General features: G+C 42.8%; 2 protein-coding genes across 4 annotated transcripts in view; one reads left to right on the top strand and one right to left on the bottom strand.

The window, feature by feature from the left end:
• The window catches only part of LOC143331957 (KATNB1-like protein 1), a 35593-nt gene that overhangs the window by 13781 nt on the left and 2200 nt on the right, over window positions 1–19612 (top strand). The window contains exon 1 of one of the 3 annotated variants that reach the window (XM_076749132.1): window positions 17257–17373. The exons of 1 other annotated variant lie outside the window; for it this stretch is intronic. The gene's annotated coding sequence lies outside the window, so the exon portion shown is untranslated. Of the gene's footprint in view, window positions 1–17256; window positions 17374–18759; window positions 18912–19612 lie in introns of those variants that run through there. One more of the 3 variants, XM_076749130.1, reaches the window with a different exon arrangement.
• Window positions 5037–19352, bottom strand: acp7 (acid phosphatase 7, tartrate resistant (putative)). Its single transcript, XM_076749129.1, has 15 exons — window positions 19269–19352; window positions 18222–18318; window positions 17934–18054; window positions 16977–17177; window positions 16711–16893; window positions 15148–15173; window positions 14123–14220; window positions 9494–9556; window positions 8007–8121; window positions 7658–7771; window positions 6657–6723; window positions 6166–6233; window positions 6002–6073; window positions 5488–5625; window positions 5037–5390 (listed from the first exon to the last, which is right to left on the bottom strand). Exons 3-15 carry the CDS (start codon window positions 18040–18042, stop codon window positions 5325–5327), a joined length of 1320 nt encoding a protein of 439 aa, XP_076605244.1. The 5' UTR covers window positions 18043–18054; window positions 18222–18318; window positions 19269–19352; the 3' UTR covers window positions 5037–5324.

Consider the following 19612-nt stretch of genomic DNA (forward strand, 5'->3'; position numbering starts at 1 on the left):
TACTTGTGTTACCATTGCTAAAACATTGGACATGTATTTTAAAACCACTCACTGACCTTTCATTTGCAAGAGCTCAGATCTCAAGTGCAGATACAGTGAGGGCTTTGTACCCGAGAACGACAAAGGTGGCTATTTACCTCAACACAGTCTGTGCTCTACAGTAATGTGGATCTGACAGTGGACAAAGATCAACAAGAACATAACATGGTTAGTGAAAGTTCCAACGACAGGCCTCACTGACGTTTGGCGCCAAGTGTGAGAACGTAACAGTAACCAAAGTTAAAGGAGACAGGCAGACTGCCTGGCATGCGCAACATTTAGGACACAGGATAGGCAATAATGAGCCTGGCATTGTTCTCAGCATGCTGCATTCTGTGAGAGCATTTGGTCAGCAGTGCCAGCCTGTGAGAGAAGACAGCTCTGCTGTGCAATTTGTCTTAACCAGGCAGGCATGACGGAGCCCTGAGAGTATGTGCAGTAGTTAAATGATTTGAATCCTTGTGGCCTGACTTAGAGGAGAGGGCTAATTGTGTTCAGCAGCGGTTGCATTCCACAATAGATTAGGTGTGACCACAAAACAGGTTGATGTTGTGACAGCTACGTGATGAGGAAGTCTACAATAAGACATGGTCTCCATTACAAAAACAGATCTCTTTGGAAAGCACAGGAACGCATGCCACAACACACAATCTTGCTCATTTCAGCAGAGCAAGGCTTTCTTCACAGTCAGTCACTGGCAAGAAGTCCGACGTCATATTGACGACAGATCAGGCTTAACAAATTTAGCTTCCCGACACTCGGTAGGCCGCTGAATGAGAATTTTTTTGGGACTCAGCAGACCCAAACACGGACTTCTTGAACCGAGTGACATGCCCCAGCTCTGCCTGCCAACAGCAGCCAATGTGGTAGCATGCCCCTGTTGTCACTCGGCTCTGAAGGCCCCTCAAGTGTTGATGCTCAAAGTTAATGAGTTGAATCTCTGCCTCCTGGCATAAGGAAGCACTTCCTGCAGACTGAGAGGAGTCTCAGGTTGGCCTGTTGGAGTGTTCAAGAACAACCTCTTCTGTATGCAGAACAACATGACCTGTGCAGCCCAAGGTTATTCTATTGCTCAGTGGGGAAGATTGATGACTTGAAAATGAGAAGATGGTAGGACACAAAAAAAGAAAAGGGTCCTTTCACTGTTAAATTGCAGGATAACGATGATGGGTCCTATACTGAGTTCTTCTTGCTTGACTGAACAAAAGTAGTTAGCCTGATGTCTTCTGATAAATTGCAGCAATTCTAATCAGGATGGATGATGCAGAAGCACCACTGATGCACTGACGAGCTCCATTTTTGACTTACCTTGAATTTAGTGCTCATGGGCTGGAACGGCATGGAAACTTTTCCATCTAGATATTAACATGTACTTATATTTTGAGGTTGAAGGTTGAATCATACTATACAGACTGAGACTTCATATCAGTGGCTAGTCTGATGTATCCCTACAACCCACATGAGCTCAGGAAGGCAAAGTTGACACTTCATGTTACGTTCCAGTGGAATTGATTTTAAATAGGATGCTATTTAACATCAACAATAATGAATGCATATTGTTAATATGTCTGATCCAAAATTAGGTTGGTGTGGTTTGCAGTATCTAAGTGGTAGTATTGTGGTCTTTCTCATACGCACATTCACAAATTCCCTCAGATCCACTCACACACATTTTTGAGTGAGCTGCCACTTTAGTGAGCAGAGCAGTTCGGCAGAGAGAAAGAGGGTGAGTCAAGGTAGTACTGACAGCACAACCAGTACTACCAGTTTTATAAACCATTTCTGCACTATTTTAGCTATTTTGAGGATTTATCCCTTATTTTTGGCTATTTCAACCATTTATACATTTCCAAATTACTTCAACCAGAAGTACCTCCTGGAGTACAAGAGCCCCTGGTTGCTAATCAGCTGAAGGTTAAAAGGGAAGCTAACTGTAGGATTCAGTGTACTGATGGTCACACATGGTGGAGGGACACCTGCTGTATTAGGGCCTATCAATGGTTGCTTACAGTGTGTTTAAGGTAATAAATCAAGACTGCACGTTTTGAAAGTGGACATGTGTCTTGTTGTGCTGCTGTGATTTACACATGTGTGCTGTTTGGAGACAGGACACGTGCTGTTTGAAGGTGGTTTATCAGTGCGGATTCTTAGACGTCACTTTCAGTGTTAGTTCGGCCCAGGCGGCCTGACTCATATATCTCCAGACATAATATACTGTTTTCATCAAACTCCCAGTCTGGTGTATTTCGGTTTACGTTTTTCCAATAGAGAAAATGTGTTCTGTATTTCCCTCACACGCTTTGTGCTAGTACAAAAACAAACCCCTGTTTCACCGTGAGCGCTATCACGTTCACCTCAGATTTACTGTGGCAATATAGTGAGCTCACAGCATGCTGTGTTCCTGTTGATGGCATATTCTGAAGCCCTCTAAGTCATTGTGGTGTTGATGTTGAGAGTGGAATTATGGCAAGAATGTGCAGTGATGTGCCGGGGCAGACTGTACTTGGCTGTTTGTCTTGGTGGCGGTCTGTGGCTGCTTAATAGTGGCGCTTTGGTTATGGAAGAACACTGAGCTTCTGGATTGATGAAAATATCCCTGAGATCCAGCATCTGAGGGCCTTGAATTCATTACACATGTATCCAGTCTGCACAGTTTAACCCTGTGATCAAGTGCCACCCCTTGATCACCCGCGGAGAGAAATACCACACAGAAGCCTTCTCCTGTCTCCTGAGGGAGTTTGTTGTTGAGTGCAAGAGCTACAAGAGATTCTTGAAAATAGATAAATAATGTTGGTAAGCCGCAGAGTTTAACCAAAGGGCGCTATGAGAGGTCTTATAGAGAGGCTTCATGGCTGTTTGGTGTAGAGAAAGAGACATCTGCTTCTCAATCTCACATGTGGCCTTGAGAGAGTTCATTACTGCTAGAGTTTACTGAGCCATAAGCTTGGGAAAGGATAAATAGCTGTTGATGTGTCATAAGAAATTAGCCTGCTGGAATGAAGTTAACTGAAGTGGGAAGGCCGTGTGGTCACATCAAGGTCTCAGGAGATTTAGTAGTCTAACCAGACAGCTGCTCCTGTTTAACCAGGTCATCAACTGGCAATGAATTCCAATGTTAAACTAACCTGATGAGGACTAACAGGGCAAATTCCAGTCAATTGTAACGCATTAAAGTGCCACCCCACTGCCACCACCACTGGTTACAACAAACACACCGATGTACACTAACAGTGAGAAGGAGGGTATTTCAAGTCAGTCTGCTCAGTGTCTAAAAGCCAGTGGACAGAATTCCTCAAAATTAGCTTTTGCTGAAATAAGCTAACAAGTCTGACTTCTGATCTGCCAAATCCTGCAGAGCTTTGAGAGAAACAAATTGGGACGCGGAGTTGACGAGGAAGCGCTCGACAATCTGTTGCCCTGTTAAAGCTAATAATCAATTCTCTGTCAACAAAAGCCTTTAACCACATGACCACAAACCTGCTGTTCCTCTGTCATAGGTGGTAATAAGCACATCATATTTCAGTAACAGCCATGCGATCTGAAGTGGCATGTTATTTTCTCTTTGCTCTTTTTTTCCTGGATTGTGATCAGTGTTTTGTTTTTCTGGATTTTTGGAAATCACATGAACTAAATGACGAGGAATGTGCACGCCACGTGACGAGCTCATTATTTAAGGAAAGAACTTTCCACTCGTCCATTTTTGCATCATACATTGTGCATAGATGACTAACTGGAAAACAACCAACATTTATTGGACTATAAATGTGGTCGCTCACAATAGTTAACAAATACAATGATTCAAGCTAGGCTAATGTCTGGCAGCACATGCTCTCCTCTCTGGCCCCCCCGCTGGCCTCTTGCAGTCTGCACTTAGCGCCACTTCTTCCTGATGTCTCTCACTCAGTGGGACACGACAATATACGGAGTACAGCACGGTCAAAGGTTGGGACTCAGTGGTGCGGGGCCTTTTCTACAAAGATACATTTACCGTCATAAGTCAGTGTGTGAGTGGCAGTTAGCAGTGGGTTGGTGCACTAAAGAGCATGTGACTGTGTGGCGTGATCACTGTAAGCTTGCGTCTCTCTCTTCTGCCAGACACCGCCGCACGGCAGGGTATCGACATCAGAGAGTAGTTCAACAAAGCCTTAAATTGACAGACATGCCTCTGATGCCTGACTACTTTTGTACTCTGCAAAATTCTCTGCTCCTTATTTTGTTGTGATAAAATGTTAGCTGCTCTAACATTTTGTCTTTTTAACATTTTTGGCCCTTCATCTGGATTTTTTTTAAAAAAAGGTACTTTCCCTGCAGTGTTTCCATCACTGATTAACATATTTTCTCTCATTGTATTGCACGTGCTTTGGATAAAAATGCCAAATAATGTGCTGTATGTGATGTTAATGATTTCATTGATTTTGTATATGTAGACTGTGTTGTTTCAACAGATTTATGCAGAGACATTATTAAACTATTAAACCAACTTAACTGTCAGCTAATATTCATCAGAGGCAGCATGATGTTATTAGGAAGTAATGCCAACATAGTGGTGAGACTCATGGCACGAGCAACACGCCTCTGGGGAAAGCGCCTTCTCTTACTCTGCATGTGCCCAAGCCACAAGCATCCCTGAGTTACATAATAGTCCTTTTGTGAAGGCGTACACTTCCATGTGTATTTTTGTCTCAGGTCCTGAAGGCCACACAGATGGACAATGAAATGAGGTTCCAATATCCTGATAGGATTAAGTGAGGGAGAATCTGTCATCTAGATAGTGATAGAAGGGAGATCTGATCCGTCTAAGTGCATTTCCAGGTGTTTGAAATGAAAAATACGCTCTGAAAGGATGGAGGCCTGGTGTCTGCCAGACCCATGCTGTCTATGTCCTTTGTCAATGGATAATTCAGGCAGAGAGGAAGGGACCAACATCTATCTGTCAATGAAAAGTCTGACTAAAAAAAAACTACAATGATGGTTTTGGAAGAAAGACCAATCCGGATATCCATAAAGAAGCTGAATTTATTCAAAAGATGCCGTGTAGAAAACATTGTTCAGCTAAGCACCTAACAGTGAATTACAGTTACATTATCCACATTCACAGTAGAGGATCATCATAAAGTGGTCTTCTCATTGGGTAAAACATACCAGAAAATGTCTAAAATCAAAAGATTCGCTACTTCAACACCGAATACTTCAATTTAAAAAGCTTGGTAGCAGCCAAAAAGTGCTTGTTCAAAGTTCAGAGAGAATTTCCTGAGGAGATAGTTATTCTTAAAGGATGGCAGTCTTCAGAACCAGGCAGAGAAGCCGTGCTTGTCCTTCACCACCCATATGCTGTCAATCACCTTGCCGTACTGGAACACACAGAAAAGTCTTTGTTACTCTTTGACCTTTAAGTGTGTCATTTCATCTTTACTGTGCTTATGTGTACCTTCCTCCATGTGCGCTTACCTGGTCATCAGACACCTGCTCCAAGTAAAGGTGGGTGGCGTTGACCAGTTGCATGCGGGTGTAGCCGTAGTCTGTGCTGCGGAAAGCGCTCCAGTCTTTGGGGTTTGGATTGAACCTGTCAGTCTTCTCTCTGCAGCCCTGCAGAGGAATCAGCAGTGATCAGACTGAATCTGTTGGTGAAGGGCCACATGCCTTTCTCGAGCTCTGTCCACAAAACCCTGTGTGACATTTACAACTGTGGCTGTGTCTCGGTGTGAGGCTGGCCGCATTTTGATATACCGATGACTAAACCCTCTGTGGCTGGATGACGAAGTATGCCCGCGCTGCTCACCACCACATCAGAAAAACACTTAACCAGAGGAACAGCTGGTGCTAAACTCATGTTGAGAGCAACTGCTGCACAGAGAGGACTGTGAACAATACCGAACATTGTTTGTGTTGATGCTGCTGTCAATTTTGCACGGATCCATGTGGAAAAACATTAACGGTGATGCAGTGATGAGACACTACTTACAGCAGAGCCTGTGATAATGTGCACTGGAGCTTTTGGGTTGACATAAGGCTGCTCTTTGCTCCCATTGCACACCTGAAGAGAAAAACATAACAGGTCTCTTTCATTTATCCACAACAAAGACTACAGATTTAAGAATGTGGTGAATTAAGATCACAGGAGCTGACCTTGTCATGGTACACAGGCCAAAGCCTCTCATATGTGTGCTCATGTGCCCACAACTCCAGATCCACTCCTGTGAAAGATATCTGATGATAGTGAGTAATCTTCCATAGAAAACACAACTGCCCAAACAGCTCAATTAAACACATTTTGCTGTGGAATCTAATGTTTCTCAGATCCTCTGCCCATTTAATTTGGAGATTTCTCAACAGTCAACAAAAGCTTAAGATCACAGCAACCAAAACTTTCAAAGTTCCACCACAAGTTCGATAATTAAACGCAACAAACATAAGTCTGAGAAATGTAATACAGGAAAAACATTTGCAAATAGGCTGTTGGGATGTAAGCCAGACCAAAGGCCTGCTTTTTTCATGAAGGATGTTTGGATTGCTCTGCTCTCTGCAACTGGTAGGACATTAGTCTGTCTGAGTGTGCAAATTTGTGATCTTAAACACCCATTAGCAGCACACAGCTGGTTGTCAAATAGAGACCATACCATGGCGGTAAAATAGATCCTCTAAACCAGGAGCTGGCGGTTTGGTGTCATTCCGTCCCAGCCGGACCTGAGATATAACAGAGAGGAATAATGACAGCATGAACAGGCATTAATGTCCGACACACTACCTGAAACACTACCTGGTGGAACGCCATCATGGCCATGCCAGCCTCACTCTCAGCAGTGCCAAGTGCTGAGAGGAGTAAGTCTAAGTGGAAACTATTTGGTTCCAAATTACAGTGATTATGACTGCAGACTGTACTCGGTGTGCTTATGGGCTGCGATGCGGACTGGCCAGCTTGCAACACGTGTGACACGTCCGCTTCCAGGAGCAATTCAAGTGTCAGGCAACACAGCAGACAGCGAGTCCTACAAATACCTGATGAACCTGTAATAATACACAGCTGTCCACAAACTGCAAAATAACACATATGAGTCCTTGTAGGCAATTTACAACATCTTTTAAGGTGATGATATGTATTTTTTTGCTTGGCCAAATCAAATAAAATATTAGATACATGGTTGTATTAGGTTAAAGAGTTGAAAATGAACTGAAAACCTACTTTTTCAGGCTGGCATTTAGTTTATGTTGTACTCTTTTTAGCTACTTTTATTTCTCGTATAGAGGCGTCAGTGTGAAACGGAGACAGTTTCATAACCTGTTAAACGCTCATTGCATGTTGAATAATTATGCCTTGCTAATAAAATGTCTGCCATCAGGAACGCAGCTAAGCCATTACAACAGGAATTTCCACACTTGATACCGAACAGATGTGTGAGTGGAATCATCCTTCTTTACTGAGCCAGACTTTAAAGCCTCTCCTGACTTTCTCTTCTATGTACATGCTTCTCATAAAGCCAGCTGCCAGGATGAGTTTGATGCTTGAAGTAATCTTGAAGTAACAGCCTCTATGGCAGTGTGAAGAGATCAGTACCTCAGGCTATTGTGTACATATGACAAAGTGTATGACTGAATGGCGAGGATCCTGTGGTTTACACACATAGGAGTCAAACTTGGTACAGTCGTCCTGGTCGTCATCGGAGCAGTACATGGGTCTGTGTCCCATGGTGATGATCCATGGACGCACTGCTCGGTTCTCTGGCTTGTTGGCCTCCTAGATAAGAGAAGACATGCACATGTATGTGTGTGTCACATTGAGATAGGAAGACAGAGGTGATTTTAATTGGAACAGAATGAGTAATCAGTAGATTTATAATGGAGAAAGAGAGAGTGGAACTTCTTGGAAAGATAACACTGTGCTTAAGTGGAAAGAAGAGAGAGTGCAAAGTGTGGGAACAAAGGAGAGCACTAAGACACCACGAACACATGTAGCTGCCGCGGTCATTAACCTCCAGGTCTTTCTTCAGCCACTCATACTGCTGGAAGAGGAGCTCCAGGCCGAATTCGAGATAGAAATAAACCTCAGTGGAGAGGGAGATGATGTGCGCTGACCCCAGGTTCCAGCTGCGGACACACATCGTTAAAATGATACACAGCCTTGACCCAGTAGAGGAAGCATGCTAAAAGTCAGCAGATAAGCAACAACAGGCCTCTCTTTAAATTCTAGATTGTGTGAAAAAGCCAGGCAACGTTTTTGTGCCTGACGTTTTGCTGTTGAATGTGGTACTTTAGTCAATAAAGTCCTCACTGCACTGTGTGTGTGCTCCCATGATCACCCTGCAGGGTTCATGGAAAAGCATGTGTTCTGTACATGTGTATTGTATGTTATGAGCTGTTTCCATTAGTAGTCAGATTTCACATTGCCTCTCCAGTGTTCCCCTCTGCCTCCTCTCGTTCCTAACCGTGCACATGAGGTAAGGGCTCTCTGCCAGCAGGCCTGTCTGCGTCTGGGACTGAGAGGTGGGCAGCTGGCCTGTGGTCTACGTTTTATCTTACTGTCTGAGAGAAGGTCTGCAGTGGGCTATGCGTCACCCCTTCAGATGTATAGCTCCTTTGTGTAGTCCCCATGTCCCTGAGATAGAAGGCAAACTAAACTAAGGGTACTCTGCACTCCTCTTCTGCCTCTGTGCTGCCTCTTCCAGCTCATTACTTTCTGAAATACAGTAGGAGGTTTGGTAAACCTTCACATGATACTTCACATGGGTCCCCATGTTGGAATAGAAATGATTTCTCTTTTCTAGCTCTGTGCATGTGCAGCTGGCAAACACTTTGGGTTTGAAGTGGTCACCTACTGACAAAAGTGCTCGTGGTTCTTTCACCTGCTTAAGCACATCAAAGTCCACCTTAACTCAGGCGTCTTTCACACCCAACTCGTTTGGTCTGGACTTTTGGATTTCAGATTGCTCCAAACCAAAATTACAGGTGTGAAACCTCCACAGTCCATACCAAACAACTAAACCTTGGTCCAACAAAAAGAGGTGATCTCAATCTGGATCAAACTGAACCATGGTCATGGACTTTCAGACCAGTTACTGGAAGTTATGGCAGGTTATCATTAGACCTGCTGTAGCACATGGGGGGAGGAGGAGACCAAGCTTTTGATTGAAATATGGTCCAAAGATATAAAAAGTGAACTGGAAAAAACTAAAAATGGACTGGAAAACTGGAACTAGTCTTGAGTATTGCACTTGAAGTTGGTGCTGCTGCTAGAAATACATAACAATATTCTAGTGGCAACAAAATGAAATGAATCCATTCATTCAAATTGCAACAGAAGGCTACCTGCCCAATTGACAATATGCGGATGTCAGACACACGCCTGTCTACAAACTAATCATTGTCAGATAGGGAGACGCAGCCCATGTAGGTGATGACGACAGGGTGTAGGTGTGTCATGTAAAGCTCCACAAGGCCGAAGTATTATCTCCTCCCTCACCTGTACCACAGGCTCTCAGTCTGGCCTGGCATGCTGAAGCGATTCCTGTAGTTGGAGAAGTTGCTGTGAACAAACAAGAGGGAAAAAGGTTGATTAAGAAAACACAATCTACATTCTTTGAATATCTAAGAAACAGCAATTAACACCACAGACTTCTGCCCTCTCTTATTTTGTGGTGCCTACACCAGAGCTCAAAGCAATCCATTCGCAACACACTGAATATAATTCTAAGCTTTACTATAAACCAGCAATTCTTATAATAACTGCCTGGTTTTGGTTTATTTCTTTTGTTGTAAGTCACATTTAAGTTTTCATTTCAAGCAGGCTGAAAAGTCAGGGTGCTATATCATCAGATAAAGATGACCATCAGAGTGTCGTGGTGACATCTGCTTCAAACTTTAAGAAAGAAAGAAAAAAAAAGACGTAGCTCGTTTTAGCTGTTCTGAGAAACCGTACACTTTGCTGTAGCCAGGCTATCAGTGGCTGCCTCTCCAAATTAAAGGCTGTGGAAAAACATGGATGTAGCCTCTGTGACATCGCCCTTTAAGTTTCTGCTGGGATGTTTTGAAGCTTGGGATCATGGTCAGTTTCTGGAGCCAGATAATCAAAAATCTGGGCTAGGTGGGGGAGCATGGGTGGAGCTGAGATGGGGTGAGTGAGTAGGAGCCACTATGGCTGAGTGTACTACACCTGTCAATCACGAAACAGGCCTCTAAATATACCCCTCTTAAAACCATGACATCTTGTGTAAAGAACACTATAATTTGAGATCCACCGACCATTAGAGACATCACATCTTAAGGAACTTTCTCAGCTGTTTAAGCACTGAGCTGTGGTGGTTCCTACTTGATCCAGATATAGTAGGATGCTCACAGTGATCAGTCCAGAACTACACTTATCTATCAGCGCTCGCACAGTCTCTGCACTGCACCAAACTAGGCATGCCATTTAGGACAAGAAGTAATCAAAGTGCACCATCATCCGCATGAAACCAGTCGTCTTCAAATATTACAATGGGTGCACCATGCAAAAGGGAACAGCTCTTTCACGGAAAGCTCTCGCTGACGCCAACCTGCCAGTCTCTTTTCAAGGTTTTTAATTTCAGCATGAAAGCAGGAGCCAGTCCTCTCAACAGGCCATTAACTAAGCGAGGTGATGAGAATGACTCTTTTCTTATCTTACATAAGGGAGGGAATATTCTGGACTGCAGCCAGAGCAGGGTGGGACAGTTGGGATCTCCGCACTGACTGGGTTAATGTAGGGTTTGAGGTAACTAGAGACCAGCGGGGTCAGAGGTGAAAGGCCATGAGCAGGGACACCAAAGGAGGATCACAGAGCCCTTCACTAATGCTGAATAAGTCTAAAACTAATGAGACCTGTAGGTTCTCAGGACGCAGAGGTCAGGATTAAGTGGCCAAGGCCAGTATGATAATTCAGTTTGTAAGCTGTGATCTGCCAGCATGAAGGAGAGTGCTGTTCTCAGCATCTCTTTATGTTCACCTTGAAAACATTGTTTAGGTGTCTATTGTATTACTATCACAACAAATCAACATACTCCCTCATAATAATAACTAAAATTTTCAAATTTCACATTGAACTCCTGAATATTACTAAAATATCTGAAGCAAGTTTTATAGCGTTTACAACAATGCATCAACTGAAATTCATAGTAGATCCTAGCACAACTACACAAGTAATACAAGCTAAAACAGAGTTAAAGAAGGAGATCTGCTCCTGAGAAAATCAATTATGACCTGGAGGTCTCAGTCATGGCGCTGAACCAGGAACAGCCAAAGGATGGGTTCATACTCCCATCTTGTGGCCGGTAAAGGTATCAAAATAAACAATCAATTTTCTGTTCCATAAAATAATACACTGAAGTCTCTGTGAATCCAAACAGAGTGAAATAAGCAGGCATGCCCGGAGGGAAAGGATTAGCCTGCAGAAATAAAGTCAACCACAGGCTTTAAAGTCTCTCATTTTGTGGTACAAATATGATAAGCTTATATTTGTTTCATTAATCTGCACCACGAAAGTCCAACATGTGAGTCATCCTCTGTAACCCGAAGCACACTTGTTTCCATGTGTGTTTGCTTTTCCGTTAAAATGAGACAGAGATAAAAATCTGGTGGCTGTCAAGTTCAATGTGAACAACCTGACTCTTAAACTGACCCAACAAAACTTTCCCTCCTCATCAAATCTTCCCCTTTCATCATCTGATGAGCTTAATCCAGGCCGTTAGACGCGAAAGGAACCAGTTGTAGTTTTCAGGAAGCATGTCACTAACTCCCATCACGGGACATTGTTTCAAACGGAGACGGCTGCTTCGCCTTCCCTCCGAGGGCCCGATGAACCATATTGTGCTTGGTGAACAAAGACCGTCTTGATTGGGGCCTTAGCATCTTCAGTGGATCCACTGTTCTCATCCTGCTGGAATGCTGACTGAAAACTTTTGCGGTCAGCCCAGTTTCAATTGCCTTTTACCCATTAGGTTTTGAGGTTGGAAAGAGAGGAACAGAGAAGTACAGTGAGAGGGAGCACAACAGAAAGCGAGGAAGAAGAAGCCGGGGCCAGCTGCTGGGAATATCTTAACAACACCGCAGAACAAAACTTACATTTAGGTATAGCAGAGGGAGAGGGGAGCTGGATTTCTGGTTATGCAATGCGCCAATAGAGATGATTCTTGATATTAGGTTCTAATGTCAGGAAGCAGGGCCAAGAAAAAGAGACTACTGTTAGCATCTCCCTAATAAAGACCAGGCAGTAGTCATGTTACACATGGCAAGGCCAGGCAAAGACTGTCTCAGTATAGCAGCGGCAAGTAAATATTATGGTGTAAGATCAAGTCCCTCTAAATGTTTCAAACAAACAGAACTAATGCCAGCAGATGTGCTTGGACTTCAGGGCTACATTATCTGCTGACGTTCAAGATTAGAAGTATCTGATCACCTTCGACAAAAGTCTGTTGAAATGAACCCGAAAAATTAGTCTGAACAAGGTGGTGTATTATATTCTGTCATATTACATCTTAATTAGATGCAAAAGCTGCAAAAAGGCTCAAATTTAGGGCTGCACCGAAGAGTTTGAAGCTTTGAATCTTTATTTGTAAAACTGACATTTGAATTCTAAAGCAGTTTTCTATTCATTCTGTTTAAAACTGGTATTTCTGCACAGTTTCAGATAAAAGTTAGGCTACACTAATATAATTAGTATTATACTATTCGTGGAATTGGATTCCAGTGGTGGCTGCGTAGGATTGTGTCCGACTCATGCGATCCAATGTCTACTGACTCCAGGGTGTTGTTACATCCAAAAGTCAAAATTGATTGAAAAAAGATAGATGTTCATTGTTTTAATCCAACAAAATCTTCTGCTTCAATCCATATTTGTTGCCATTTAGCTTTTCAAAAACAACACTTTCACTGTGGTCAAAAAGCTGTTTGCTTTCCCACTTGCCACCCACAAAGGGAGGCACGCAGCTGTATTAACAGGAATCTGACAGCTCCATAAACGACATTTATATGACCACAATAACAAGAAATATATGTTGGCTCAAACACTTACACTATTGGATTAACCTGCTGCCTGCATGTATTGACTTTGATGTTACAGTCATCACAGAAAGTTGATTAAATGTTCAAAATGATGATGATGTTGATGATTTTGCATCAAATAAATATTTTCATTATGAATTAATCTGCAGATTATCTTCTTAATAAACTTGTTAAACATTTCATCTGGAAAATTACACAAAATAAAAATGCCCACCACAATTTCCTGGATATATACAATTTCCAGTCACTTAAGACAAAGCAAAGTGTCAAATCCTCACATTTGAGAAGCAGGAACAACCTGATGTTAAAGAATTTTTCTTCAAAAATGACAATTAATCATCAAATCGCTGCATTGTTCCCTCCTCACTGTCCTGTGTCTCAGTCCAGAAAACCTCCCAGGCTTAAATGTGAACAACACATTCAGTGAAGAGGAGTCAAAATGCAGACAAAGCTCCCACCACCACAGGCCTTCTCTGGGAACTAAAAAACAGATAGTGAGAGCTGATGACTCCCAGACAGATAAATGTTTGTTTTGGAGAGCGTTGCTTTGTTTAGATGTTGGTGGTTTCTGATGCTACTCCAACCTTTAGAGACCAAAATAGCTCCCATCTGTCAAATGGTACAGTGAAGAGCTTTCGGCAGACCAAAGTCTGTTCTTTAGAGGGGAAAAACTGCGGATGACCAGAAAGGATGTTTTTTAGGGGTCTACAACCTCCCCCACCTCTAATACACATGCACATACACCCTTTACATTTACAGTAGCCAGTTCTGAATGCAATTTGTCAGGAGGAGTCTGGCAAGTCTCGCTCACCCGTATGGAAAACAGAATGAACTGCTGTTTTTGTCCAAAAGCCATTAATTATACTTCTGCCCCTGACCAGAACAGGGCATAAAATGTAAACAAAAAAGAAAACAGTCAGCCCTCTTCCATGTTGACTCACTGGCTACGAATTTCTGTTGACGTCGCCACTGTTAAGAAACCAGTCTTGACCAAATGTGTGTCTGAGTTCACTTAAGAATGCACGCAAAAAGAAGAAATATGAAAGAAAGGGGGAAGAAGTTGACGTCCACCTACTATGTGGCCTCGTGGTTGCCTGGACAGGTCATGTAGGGCACGTAGGCTGCTATAGACTGGATCTGCCTCATGAACTCATCTCCAATCCTGGCATTGTCCTGGAACAGTGTCATTCAGCCGTTAAACATGACGCCAGAGATTCTCCGGTTTGAAACAACTGTTTGATTTGTTTTCCACTCACAGATATTCAGCCAAATTAGTCTGAAGAACTATATGAGCGTATTTTCCAGACAGCTTGAGGAATGTGTCATCAGCACTACCAAACAAACCTCACTGAAACCAGAGGCGGTTTTATCTTTTTTCTACACTAGCTTTTAAAAACAAAACACTGCGGTTCATGGCTGCACTGATGGCTTTTACCTGCTGCAGCCATTAATGACCTTTCAGACAAAAACCCCGTTCTCTGTTTTTCTATTTATAATATCAGTGAAGCCGCAGGATGTACTTGTACATTCCAGCTAAAGACACAGCTTGGATGAATTATGGTTGTTAATTTTTGCAGCAGTCTGCTGATTGCATTTAGCATTTCTCCATATTTAGGGGGGAAAAAAAAGGTTTGAGTAATGCAGGAAGTCTCTTCAGAAAAATGATATTAGCATCCAAGACAAGGTTACTTCTGCTCGGTATAAAAGATGACAGTTGGGAGGTTTTCAGATGTGCAAAAATGTTATTGGGAATTCAAATTTAGGGTTTGAATGTTAGTTAAGACATACTTGGGTGACATAACTCTTGCTCTCGTCTTTCACCGCAGGCTTAAGGCATTTCACACTAGCGCTGATCATAAGCTGTGTGTCTCAACCACAGCTGAGGGCCTTTATATGCACTGATAGTAAATAGTGGTGAGTCTTGAGACGGGTGCAGTGAAGAAAAGTGGCTTATCTCATCTGTCATTGTGGAATTAGTGGAATATCAGAGGGGCTTTAAGAATATACGCTTCTGATGAAAGAAATTTGCTGTCAGTGACCTTAACTGGGCACAAGTGTGATCAGAGTTGATGTAGTTGAAAAGACAGAAGAGTAAAATACCTCATGCATATCATAGGCAAAGTCCCCTGCAAAACAAGAAGAAACCTAAAGATTAGAATGAATCCTTCAAGCGTTTTTAAGACTTTAACTCTCCTACAGCATACAGCAACAATATATACATCTGTGGTCCACTGTGCCAAACATCGTCTGCCCCAAAAGCTGTGTATAGAGACGATGCACTCAAAGGAAAAGTTCAATATTCTGCAAAATATTCTTTGTTGCTTTCGTGCAGAGAAATTGATGAGGAGATGGATTCTACTGTCATGTCTGAGTGCTAAATATGAAGCTAGAAGCTGCAAAGTTTGATTAGTTTTGTCTACGAAGATTCTTAGTTATCCGAGGAGGACTGAATCATTGTAAACACTCTGTGTCTTGGTCCTTACTCAGTGATGTCACGCCCTTCCTTTCAGGGTGGTTGGAAAACAGTGTCTTTGAGTTGAACCTGATCTGTTCTGCCTCATTTCCTGTTAAGTTATTTTTCCTTATGGCTGATTCTGTTGCTATGATGAGGTAAACTATGCGTACATGCTGCGGTGCGATGGTAAAGATTAATCCTTTGGCTAGGACATCTTGCTCTGGTTGGGTAAGCTCCCTGTCTGACAGGTTCTTCAATCATCTGTCATGTGTTTCATCCGGTGTGGAATTAGCTTTCTTTCGCCTCCAGGTGAGTTCCTCTGCTTTCCTCGTATTGCTGGCTTGTGACTAAAGGTTTCGAAATTCCATGTCTGTCTATAATTGCTTTTTGTGTCTTTATGCAGTCTTTGGATCAGCATAAAGACTGGAAAAGGGAGGAAACAGCTAGCCTGGCTCCATTCAAGGTAAATAAATAAATCTACCATCTAGCATCTATAGAGCTCACTAATTTACACAAAAAACAAAACATATAAATGACTATTTGTGGTTTTACAGGGAGTTGTTATATTCCAGAACTTTTTTTTGCACCTTTGGACAGAGCCACACTTGCTGTTTCCTCCTGTTTCCAGTCTTATCTACGCTAATCAGCGGCTGGTTCTAGTTCTAGCTCACCTAACTTTCAGCAAGAAAACAATGAAGTATAGTTCAAAAAATGTGGACTAGTGGATTAAGATTAGCCTCAAACAAACGTTTGGTCTTGCTTCATAAGGCCGAGAAAGAATAATATTTTCTGTGGCTGCAAAATAGTGTTCAAGTCTGTGTTAGCCAACGAAAGGAAAAGATGATGCCGTTCTTCTAAACCCTGGCGTGAAATTGAGGCAAGGGAGTTTGAAATTTTCGTACCACATAGACCCACATTCTGTTTAGATTCTCCTCTCTACCTATTCACTTTTCCAACTGTGAGGTGATGGAGCGAGCGAGTGACCGGAATCCAACCCATACTGTCCAAAAGCACAACACACAAATGACGAATAGGTATCATTATGCTGATTACAGTAATTACCATCATGATTTATTCCCTTTTCATTAGACATCTGTGTTGTCCCAGGTATCTATGGATGACTAACGCCTTAAACAACAGCTGATAAATCTCTTTTCTGCTTTTACAGTACAAATAATATGGACTATTTCTATCAGTGTGGAGCTTACCTATGTGCAAGATGACATCGTACATGCCGAGCTGCGTCTCCTTTTGCAGCCGAGCCAGAGACTGAGGGTTCTCGTTGCCCAGGTCTCCATACAGAGCAAACCTGGGGCTGAAACTAGTGCTGTCATTCAGAGCAGTGAAGGAGAACACATCGCTCCAGCCCTCATCGCTCCCACAGTGATAGACTGAAATTACGTAGGAGAAAAACATGTCAATGTGGAAAATATTCTGACAAAGTGAAGCACAGTATTATCAAAGCTCCACCCACCATAAGTAGCAGCAGGTTTGAGGCCTGTGAGAGTGACTCTGTGGATGAACATCTTCCTCTTCTCCTTTCCTGAGTCCACAAACAGAGTGGCGTCACCCTTGGCGCTCATCTCAAAGAGCTGACCCCCCATAAGGCCATACTCCACCTCGCTCTCTGCCTTGCTGAAGGTGGTCCAGGTCACGACCATAGAACCCGGCACTCCTGTGAAGAAAAACCCAATTATTGGAATTGTGATGCAGATTGATCTGACAGAACAACTGGATTCACTTACTGATGCGTCTGAAAAAGAGAAGAAATGCTTATGAAAGAGCTGACGTTGCACAAAAGTGGCGCTTTTGATCTTGCCGCTGGCGAGATATAACCATCAGAGAGCTGCGTTAAGCTGACGACTGGCCAGGTACTCATTTCATCAAGACATCAACTCATTTAATGAACACCACATTTCACTTTCATAAGGAATGAACAAAAGAACATTCATGCTGCACAGACTGTGTGAACCAAGGGTAACATCAGCGATGTGTAAGGCACTTGAGGCACTTATCTGGTGCCTTTCACCTAAATGACTTACAGAGTGTACACAGGTAGTGTTTCCGTGCACCAGGACAATTCAACAGGACGTGTTGCTGTGGCAGGGAGCAAACCTTTAAGTTTCATCAAGGCCTTCAGCCATTAAATTAGCTGCCTTACATGAAACACACTGACTTCATTGAATATCACAAATAACTGAAAGTGAACGTGAACCTCAGTGAGACTCGTTGCAGAGCTCCATAACAGTACGAAAAAGTTCAGCTTTCTAAACATACCAGTGCTTCCAATCATTTTATTATTGAGTGATTTGTACAAAACATCTGCAAATCTGCAATCCATATGATCTGGACACTGGTTTGTATTACTAAGGGGAAAACTGTATCCCTGAATGAAAAACACATGGCTGATGGAGAGAGTTCAAACATGTACCTGGATAAGAAAGGTGCACCTGCTCGGGCTGGGTCCAAATGGGAGAAGCACCAAGCACCAACAGGGGTGCAAGGCTTAACAGGGCACAGGCAGCATGAACAGGCACCATTCTGACAGCGGACTGCAGGGACAGAAGCCGGGTTAAAGCAGGAACACACACCCAGATAATAAAACAACTCTGTCACATGACGCCAAAACATCACATGCACCGAGTTGATTGGTGTCACACCAATTGAATCAATGTGTCTGTTGTGAGATGTTAAACATGACAGCCTTAAGATATCCTACCTGACCTCTGTCCTCAGTGGCAACACCCCCCCACACACACAGACTGTGTTTTGGTCTCTGATGAGGACCTCTGCATCAGGCAACCCAGATGATGAAACTGCAGAACCAAAACAGCAGAGTCAGCAGGAGCAAAACGAAAAGAGATGATGTGTCAATAAAAGCAGCTGATGTTGTTTTTCATTGTGCATTCAGGGAAGCTGCTGCTGTCAAAGAGAGCTCAAGTACAGGAGGGATTAGACCACAAGCCACAGCTCGCCTCAGATCACTGAAGTGCGCAGGCAAACATCTGATATGCCTCACTGATCGGGATAAAGGCACCGTCAGGGCCGTGACTCGTGAAGGCAAGCATATACAAGTTTCATTAGAGCCCAAACACTGTACCTGCTGATCGCATTTATCAGTCAGAGTAAAGTCTCTGTAGTGAGATCAGCTGACTGGGAGCACGACTTCAAGCCACAAGTCAACACCACTGCTTTAACGAAGTGTTTGGTTTTGGAATTTGCTCAATCTATACCTCAATAGTCGCTAGAGGGTGCACAGTGCACAAACTGCATTATGAATAGGATGCTTTATTGTCCCTCGCTGAGCCGTTTTATCGTTTGAAATTGGATGTTAGTTAGTCAGCCGTCGCTTGAAATACTCAAAGACAAGGTTTACCTCTGTTGTCGCTGCTTAGGAAAGGAAAGCAAGGTGAGTACACCACTGAGGATAAGTTATTTGTTTCACGTGAAGTGTTGTAACGCAGTTATGATTTGCTGTGAAGGGCACAGACTGTTTCTTAGACCGCTGGTTGACACGTTAACCCGGGCTAACCAACTGCTATTGTCTTACTAGCTGTTAGCTGGCTAACTGTAACTACAGTTACGAACAACTAACAAGTACGTACGTAGTGTTTTAACGTGTTACGCACAACAGAAAGCCTCTTTGTTTAGTCTCTGAGCAACACTTAGCAGTTTAAAGATAACGACAAAGGCTGGCCGAAAGCTCAAGCCCTGCCTGGCGCAAATAAGTTGGCTACATGTTAAATTAGTCATTAAAAATACTCACAACACAACTCAGCTGTTTGGCCCCGGAGCAGTTCCTGACTACGTCATTGCACTGAAGCGCTACAGTGCCCACGTGGATTATGGGAAACTGTGTTTTAATACGTTTAGTCTGGAGAACCTGTAAAACTGGACCATGAAAACTTTATTATTATTTTTTAACAACTCATTACATAAAAACAACTAAAGACATAACAGGATGCTAAATGAACGCTGTTTAGAGACTTCATTGTGATTATCTTATTGTGTCCACTTGACCACAATAGTAAATGGCTGAGTGACTGTGTGTGTGTGTGTGTTTTTTTTTTTTTACTACGTCTAACAATTTATTAGAACTGATGAAAAGAA

This window comes from Chaetodon auriga, chromosome 14, assembly GCF_051107435.1.
Source record: "Chaetodon auriga isolate fChaAug3 chromosome 14, fChaAug3.hap1, whole genome shotgun sequence".
NCBI classification, from domain to species: Eukaryota; Metazoa; Chordata; class Actinopteri; order Chaetodontiformes; family Chaetodontidae; genus Chaetodon; species Chaetodon auriga.